At 53.0% G+C, this 8,832-nt stretch overlaps 1 protein-coding gene across 5 annotated transcripts in view; it reads left to right on the forward strand.

Annotated features, from left to right (window-relative positions):
* The window catches only part of TNIP1 (TNFAIP3 interacting protein 1), a 53,899-nt gene that overhangs the window by 42,148 nt on the left and 2,919 nt on the right, over positions 1-8,832 (forward strand). For all 5 annotated transcript variants that reach the window (XM_084762401.1, XM_084762402.1, XM_084762404.1 and 2 more), the window contains 6 exons: positions 360-488; positions 1,813-1,944; positions 2,322-2,447; positions 3,119-3,184; positions 3,443-3,634; positions 4,760-4,856. In XM_084762401.1, the coding sequence (XP_084618527.1) occupies positions 360-488; positions 1,813-1,944; positions 2,322-2,447; positions 3,119-3,184; positions 3,443-3,634; positions 4,760-4,856 (742 nt within the window). The remainder of the gene's footprint in view (positions 1-359; positions 489-1,812; positions 1,945-2,321; positions 2,448-3,118; positions 3,185-3,442; positions 3,635-4,759; positions 4,857-8,832) is intronic.

Raw genomic sequence — 8,832 nt, forward strand, 5'->3', positions numbered from 1 at the left:
ACAAAAACATTTATACCCAATTTTGGGACTCACAGCTTTCATGAGGTCCCTCTGGGACTTTTGTTAAAATCCCGTTAGCTCCAGTATTTAGGAAGCTTACTTAAGAGGCCCTGTTCAAGACCCAGGGTTTCTGCCAGTTGGTGAGGGAGCTAGCGTCAGAGTTGAGGGCCTCCTGCTCTGCCAGGCGTCTCTTCCTCGAGAGCAAGACATACAGACTCTCAGAGTCAGCAGGCTGTTCCTGGGTCACTTGCAGGCAAGCACTGTGAGGTGGCTGCCGAGGGGAGGGAGAGTCAGAGCATGGGTCAGGCGGTCCAGGCCTCCTGGAGAGTCCCTGTTTACCAACCCTGCACTCTCTGCAGGCCGACAAGGAACAGCTGACATCGGAGGCCAAGGAGCTGCGCCAGAGGGTCAGATACCTGCAGGATCAGCTGAGCCCGCTCACCCGGCAACGGGACTACCAGGAAAAGGAGATCCAGCGGCTCAATAAGGTAGATACTAGGGCCCCTCCCCACAAATGGGGGAGGGCTACCATGAGCTCAGCTACAGGGCCCACCCTTCTGTTGCACCCCCAGTTCAGGAGATGCGACCCCTGGTCAGATGGCCAGAGGCACAGTTCCTGTCTTCCCTGCCCCCATATACCCCAAGTGACTAGCCCCATTAGGAGTCTGGATTCGTTCCTGCCTCCCATGTGACCTTTGTACATGTGGCCTCTTCTGAGGGCCCAACTCTCCCCTGGTCTACCCAAGTTTGAATGTCACTTGCTCAGCAAAACTGTCCCCAGATCTCTTTTTGGTGTCTGCATTCTGTGGTGCTGAGGTAGCAACAGCTTTTTCTCACTCTTGTTTGCAGGCTGTCCTGTTCATGCGCGCGCGCACACACACACACACACACACACACACACACACACTTACTTCTTGAAGGCATTGTAAGATCTGTCACTGAGAGTCCTTGATGTCTAGTGGGTAATGAATGGTCAGAGCTGTAAAGGAGCACGTGACCGAGGTTGGTGGACACCAGTGACCAGTGAAGAGACGCTCAGAAGATGGAAACATTCTGTAGACAAGAAGGAAAATGGTGGAGGGCGTGGGCAGTTTGCCTGTTTCTTTGTTTGCTTATTTGTTTTGGTTTTTTGAGACAGGGTTTCTCTGTGTACCTTTGTCTATCCTGGAACTTGCTCTGTAGAACAGGCTGGCCTCGAACTCACAGAGATCCACCTGCCTCTGCCTACTGAGTGCTGGGACTAAAAGCGTGTCCCAGTCCATCACTGAGGGAAGTCAGGGCAGGCATCTGGAGGCAGGTACTGAAGTAGAAGCCCTGGAAGAGTACTGCTTACAGACGTGTTCCTCGTGCCTCACTCAGCCTGCTTTATTACACGCTCCAGGACTACCAGCCCAGGGGTGGCGCCACCCTTGGCAGGATGAGCCTTCCCATGTCAATTGCTTCGCAAGAAAAATGCCTCAAAGGCTTGCCTGTAGGACAGTTTAGTTGGGGCGTTTTCTCAATTGAGGTTTCCTCTTTTCAAATGACTCTGGCTTGTGTCAAGTTGAGAAAACAAAACAGCCCAGGACACTTAGCTAAGTCACAGTGTGTCTCTGAGCCTCAATTTTCAAATGTGTAAAACAGGGATGAGGCCCTAACCCTAACCCTGCTGGATGATGAAGAGGTGTCAGTGCGCTGGCCCCTGTACAGCGGACCACTGCTGCTGTGCTTACAATTAGTTACAGTACTGTAAGAAAGAGGCTCTCCATGAGTGTTCAGATGGCCTGACTCCCAGGGATGCTGATGGTCCTGTCTCTTTTCTCCTGACCCCAGGCCCTAGAGGAGGCCCTCAGCATCCAGGCCTCTCCATCATCTCCACCTCCAGCTTTTGGGAACCCAGAAGGGGTTGGGGGCCACCTGAGGAAGCAGGAGCTGGTGACGCAGAATGAGCTGCTGAAACAGCAGGTGAGGCCCTGAGAGCTGGTGCACCGTCCCACCCCCTGCCACCACACCGCCTCCCACCCCCTGCCACCCCCCCCACCCCATTCCCCCACCCCCACCCCACCCCCCACCCCCGGCCCGGGAGCAGCGGACCTTCTGCATGCTGGCTCTGCTGTCCACCTTCTGTGGGCCTGGCTATCATGATCCCTTTGCTCAGATGGAGATAGGAGAATACAGAATTACTCTGGAGTTGAATTTAGGGCTTGAGGTGCCTTACTCCAATCTCCAAAGCCCCCAATTCTTCCCCACCCCCCAGAGCCCAGTGATTAGCATGGAGTTGGGGCCTGAACAGTACAGCCTCCAGCAGGCTGTCCCACCCCTCACCTCCTCATCCCCTTCAGGTGAAAATCTTTGAGGAGGACTTCCAGAGGGAACGGAGTGACCGTGAGCGCATGAACGAAGAGAAAGAGGAGCTGAAGAAGCAGGTGGAGACGCTGCAGGCCCAGGTCACCCTGACCAATGCCCAGGTGAGAGCGCCACCCCGGCTTTACAGGGTTAGAGGGTCCTGGGGACTTCCTGGGCTCTATCCAGCCCTACTGCCACTGCTCTCTTGACCTCTGCTAGTCTCTTGTCCTCTGACTTTTGTACAGTATGGAGGCCTGACTCTAAGGTATAAGGTGTTCTGGCTCTTACTGACTCCCCATCAGTGTTGATGTCTAGAGCAGTGAAAGTAATAGAGCAGAAGGAGCCGACACTAGCAAGGAAGCCCTTGGGAAGCCCTCCTGACCTGTGCGCAGGCCACCCCGGAAGAGAGGGGCCCACAGCTAGCAGGGAAGCCCTTCAGAAGCCCTCCTGACCTGTGTGCAGGGCACCCCGGAAGAGAGGGGCCCACAGCTAGCAAGGAAGCCCTTCGGGAGTCCTCCTGACCTATGCGCAGGCCACCCCGGAAGAGAGGGGCCCACAGCTAGCAAGGAAGCCCTTCGGAAACCCTCCTGACCTGTGTGCAGGCCACCCCGGAAGAGAGGGGTCCCCACAGCTAGCAGCCCAGCTTCTGCTGTGCCCCTCAGTGCCTTTCCTGGGACTTCCCAAGCTTGAGTGGTACCCTGGGCCTCAGCCATCTGCCTTCAGGGTGGTGAGGCCTTGGACCTGAACTTGGTCATGAGCCACCTGTACCATCAGGCCTCTCTCCCTTCTCCAGCTGAAAGCACTGAAAGATGAGGAGAAGGCCAGAGAAGCAGCCAAACAGCAGAAGAGGAAAGCGAAGGTGAGCAGCTGGAGGGAAGGCAGCACACACTGTCTGACTGATCCAGGGGGAAGGACTGCTGGCATTCTGCCAGTTAAGTGCCACCAGAGCAGTCCTCGTTAACTGGCATTATCAGTCACCTGTCACCAGGGCCCCAGACCTCTGCCTGTGTCCCTGCCTCACTTGCCTTCTGAGAGCTTAAGGTTCTGGCTACAGGGCACCAAGGTGGGCGCTCCCAGCTGGTGGCAGGCCAGAGGCAAATATGAGTCTTTCTTGCAGGCCTCGGGAGAGCGCCACCACGTGGAACCCCACCCTGAGCACCTCTGCGGGGCCTATCCCTACGCCTACCCACCCATGCCAGCCATGGTACCTCACCACGCCTTCAAGGACTGGTCCCAGATCCGCTACCCTCCATCCCCTATGCCCATGGAGCACCCACCCCGACTCCCCAACTCTCCCCTCTTTCATCTGGTGAGTCTTGTGTCTCTCCTTCCTCCAGATTCTGTCTAGAAGGGAAGGCCGAGTGAGAAACTGCTGTCCAGAAGTTTTCTTAGAGACAGGGTGGTTGTGGGCAGGTGTCCAGGCCTGGCCCCGGGCTGCGCTGTCTGCGGTCCAGACTCCACTAGCACCGCTAGTGTTAAAGGGAGCAGGCCCAGGAGGAATGCAAGGTGGGAAGGACCGCCACCGAGCTGGGTACCAAAGCTTGCTTTGGCGGTTCATCCCCTTCAGCATATTCCCCTCCCTTCCCTCTGCCTCTCTCTCTCCTCTGTCTCCTTTCTTCTTCCTTTCTCTCCTTTGCTTTCCTCCTCTTATTTTGGCTCCTCTCCTTTTTGCTTATCCTTCTCCTGCCTTCTGTAACAGCCCCACTTCAGGTGTGCCCAGCTCGTCCCTTGGTGGGTCCAGTCACCTCCTGTCTTTATACACTCTTAAACACGGGTGTAGACGCCATGCTTTAGAGATTGGTGTAAGCCAGATGTGGTGGCTCATGCCTGTAATCCCAGCACAGCTGAGGGAAAGAAACAGCCCACACATCCGAGGCCAGGCTGGGCCACAGAGTGAGACTCTATCTCAGAAAGCAAGAGCGGGAGGGAGGCATAGACTCGGCTACACTTACCACTTTCTCAGCAGAATTGGCACTTAGGATTTGGCACTTTGTTCCTGGGCATGTAGGACTGTTCTGGCCATGGCTCTGGAGTGTGGTTGTGGATTTCTTTCTTTCTTTCTTTTTTTCTTTCTTTCTTTCTTTCTTTTTCTCAAGACAGAGTTTCTCTTTGTAGCCTTGGCTGTCCTGGGCCCACTTTGTAGGCCAGGCTGGCCTCGAACTCACAGAGATCCGCTTTCCTCTGCTTCCTGAGTGCTGGGATTAAAGGCATGCACCACCACACCTGGCCAGGTTTTTTGTTGTTGTTATTGTTTTGTTTTTTGAGACATAGTTTTTCTGTATAGCTCTAGCTGATCTGGAACTCAGGCTTTGTAGATGAGGCTGATCTCAAACTCAGAAATCCACCTGCCTCTGCCTCCAGAGTGCTGGAGTTAAAGGCATGTGCCACTACACCTGACTCAGTTGTGGGTTCTTACGCACCTGTCTTGTTGCAGCCACAGCCGGAATACACCTGGCGTCCACTCTATACAGGGATTCGAAATCAAACCTCACAAGTGGTAGACCCGCCCCCAGACAGGCCTGCAGAACCAGGTGAGTGTGGGTTCCCTGATGGAGAGGACTCCACCAGCACCGATCTACTTTTTAGAAACAATTAATTCGTGAGCTTGGTGGCATGGAGGCCCAGCTTCCTGAAATAATGTTGAAAGAGGCAAGATGTTGACTGAAAGCCGAAATGCTTGGAAGAAGCAGGCGTTTACATTGTGGCACCAATGCTAGGAGCTAGCACTGCTCAAAGGCGGAAGCAGATGCCGTCCTATCCTAGTGAGGGAGGTGGAAGGGAATTGCAGGACTCACGTAGGCAGACACGTGAGTGCCCAGAAGAAGAGCAGGTTTCTCTGAGAGAGGTCAAGTGGCCTGACTTGGAGCGTGGCCAGGGGAGTTTTGTGGAGGTGGTGACATCCTAGCTGAGAAGCCGGAAGGGTGGGAGATTTCTTGCAGAGAAAAATGACAGCCACGAAGACCTCATGACTTACTCAGCTTTCTGTCTCTGGGACAGTCAAGTCTCCCAGGAGGAAAAGGCTGGCTTGGCTTAAGGTCTCACAGACTTTAGTCGCTGACTGGTCCCTCAGCCCATCACTTTGAGCCCAGTGTGTCATGGGAGCACAGCAGAGGTGGTCTCTTCACCTCATGACGGCCAGGATGCAAAAGAAGAGAAGAGGAGGAGGGAGCCCCTATAGCCTCTCAGGAGCATGCTTGTAATGACCCAACTTCCCTCTGCTCCGTCCCACCACAGAGATCCACAGGCTGGTGTCCAAGGCGTTTGGGGACATTCTGCCCTGGCTGCTGCCTCCCAGAGCCCCCATGATCCCCACTATTCTAGCATGGCTTTAAAAGCCCAGTCTCAAGGCAGACTCGTCTATGAGCCCTTACAGGTTCCCCAGAAAGAGCCAGGGATGGTGGCGCACACTATATTCCCATCACTTGGGAGGTGGAGGCAAGAGGCTCAGGAGTTCACAGTCATCCTTGACTATATAGCAAGTTCAGGGCTAACCTGGGCTATGACCCTATCTCAAAACAAAACAAAAATACAAAGTTCCACGCTTCCAGTGTACAGTGTTGGGCCAGACAGGAGTAAATATTCCTGTTTTGGGAGAGAGAGAGTGTGTGTGATAGGCAAAAAGAATCAGGCCAGAGAACTGCTAAAACCCAGAAAAGCAAACAGAAATCCCACAGCTCTGGGCTGTTGCCGTAGCTTGCTCTGCTTGCCGCCCGTGGGTCCCTGCTGACCCACATGCTACACTCCTGGTGTCTCCTGTACAGCGTAATCTTCGTCCTCACAGTTTCACCTACTCCCCTCTCTGGGGTTGCCCACTAGGACGTGGATCCTGCCACACACACACTGCCTGCCCCTAATCCCCAGGCCTTCCTTTGAAATTTGGATGGAAGCCAGGACCCAGTAACACTTGGCATTATGCATACCTGCCAAACCACTATTATGTGGACAATGCCAACATCTACTGCCAGTTAGAACTATGCCAGAGCCTGCTTGAGTCACAGTTGCAGTGGGCAAGGGCCTCTGAAGACACTGGGCCCGAACATGGCAAAGGAATCTCCTGGAAGGAGTTCTCTAGGCAGCCCCGCCTGAGGGCACACTGGTGCTCTCTGCTCACATCAGAGGGGATTATGTTTCTAGGCCTTTTGGCCTGGGAGTCCATTGTAATAAACCAAGCTGGATTCACACTTGGTGACCCTCCAAGTGCTAGGATTGTGGATGAGAGTCAGCACACCTTACTTTGAGTCTTCTATTATGAAGATAGGCTCAACACATCTTTTATTATCTCCTGGCAAAGGTCTTTGCTGCTTTTTGTTTGATTGGTTGTTTTGTTTTGTGAGACAGGGTTTCTCTGTGCAGTCCTGAAACTCCCTCTGCAGGCCAGGCTGGCCTTGAACTCAGAGATCCTCCTGCCTCTGCCTCTCAAGTGCTGGCATTAAAAGTGTGTGCCACTACCACTCAGCTTTGCTGCTTTTTGGGTTTTTGTTTGTTTGTTTGTTGTTGTTGTTGTTTTTGGTTTTTGTTTTGTTGTTGTTGGTTTTGTTTTGTTTCGTTTTTTGGTGTGTGTGTGTGTGTGTGTGTGTGTGTGTGTGTGTGTGTGTGTGTGTTTTAAAACAAGATTTCTCTGTGTTAGCCCTGGCTGTCCTAGAACTCTCTTTGTAGACCAGGCTGGCCTCAAACTCACAGAGATCCCCTGCCTTTGCCTCCCGAGTGCTGGGATTAGAGGTGTGCGCCACCACACCCAGCTTTGTTTTTGTTTCATTTTGTTTTGTTTTTTTTTTTTTTTAAGATTTTTTTTTTTTGAGACAGGGTTTCCCTGTGTAGCCCTGGCTGTCCTGGACTCACTTTGTAAACCAGGCTGGCCTACGATTTCTTCTTTTTATTTGTGTGTATGTAAGTACGTGCATGTGTGAGTCCTGGTGCCCACTGAAGTCAGCCGTCAAGTCCTTCTTGAACCGGGGTTGCAGGTGACTGTGAGCCACCTGACACGGTTCTCACCATGTGCTCTTAACCCCGGAACCATTTCTCCACCCCACATTGCTTCTCTATTTGGTGTTTGTCAAGACAAGATCTCTCTGTGTAGCCTTGGCTGTACTCTGCAGACCAGGCTAGCCTCAAAATCAGAGATCCACCTGCCTCTGCCTCCCAAATACTGGGCTTAAAGGCATGCACTCAGGACCAGGCTAGCATTGCTTCTGTTTTTTTGTTTTTGTTTTTGTTTTGTTTTGTTGGTTTTTCAAGACAGGGTTTCTCTGTGTAGCCTTGGCTGTCCTGGACTCACTGTGTAGACCAGGCTGGCCTCGAACTCACAGCGATCCACTTGCCTCTGCCTCCCGAGTGCTGGGATTAAAGGCGTGTACCACCACGCCCGGCTGCATTGCTTCTGTTTAAGGGCCCTCCTTGGCATATATTTAGTGCTTCTTTCCCAGCCAAGCTACTACAGTAGTTCTAAGTTATCTGCCCTGCCTTAGCTCCTGTGCTTAGAGTAAACCTGGCAGAGGGCAGCCAGCAATAACTGTAACACTGCCAGAACATGGTGACCTTGACATCCACTCCACCCGATTGTTACACTCCACCTCACACAGGTCTCCACGCATGGACTAAACTGACAGGTTCCTGCTAGAGTGTAGCACAAGTGGCCCAGTTTCCAGCAGGGTCTCCATGTCCACCCAAGACCTCACAAGCCTGGCCTCACTGCCCACACAGCTGTCGTAGCGAGCGCTCCTGAACCTCACCACAGCCGCCTGTTTAGTTTCGCTTACTGGCGCCTCGGCGGGTTCTGTGGCTCTGAACTGCATTGCAGACTCCATGATGATTGATCCCTCGCTTGGTCAGCAGTTCCCTCGGTCGGCAGCTTGCTTGGTCGGCAGTTTTCTGTGTTACTCAGCTTTCCAACCCTGGGCCCAAACACCCAAACACCCAAGACAATCTGCTTACATGAAGGAAAGATGTATTTCTGAGTCAGAATTTCAGAGGTCTCAGCCCATGGTCACTTGGCCCTGTCACTTGGGTCTCTGGAAGTACTGCCTCTCATAGTAGGAGTATATGGTAGATACAGCAGGTCTGTTCAACAGGAAACAGGGAAGAGAGAAGGGCTGGAGTTCCAGCATCCCCTTCAAGGGTGCTTGCCCGATGACTTTGATTTCCCACATGGGGCCTACCTCCTAACTATCCTGTTGTGAGAGCACCATGGGCTAGCTGCTGACTAAGCCCTTAAATGTCTCTCTTTTAAAGCCAGGCAGTTGGTGGTGGCACTCACCTCTAATCCTAGCACTGGAGGCAGAGGCAGGTGGATCTCTGAATTTGAGGCCAGCCTGGTCTACAGAGTGATTCAAGAACAGCCAGGGCTACACAGAGAAACTCTGTCTCAAAACAAAACATTTAAGATCCAAGTCATGGCGTTTTAATAGTTGTGAAGGAAAGTAGCTGATTTAAGCATCTGCGGAAGCCAGGATAAGGAGGGGTGAGGGAGCGGGACAAGGTAGGCTGGGGTGTCAGAGGTCCCCACAGTGT

This window comes from Acomys minous (genome assembly GCF_964271855.1).
Source record: "Acomys minous genome assembly, chromosome: 16".
Taxonomy (NCBI): Eukaryota; Metazoa; Chordata; class Mammalia; order Rodentia; family Muridae; genus Acomys; species Acomys minous.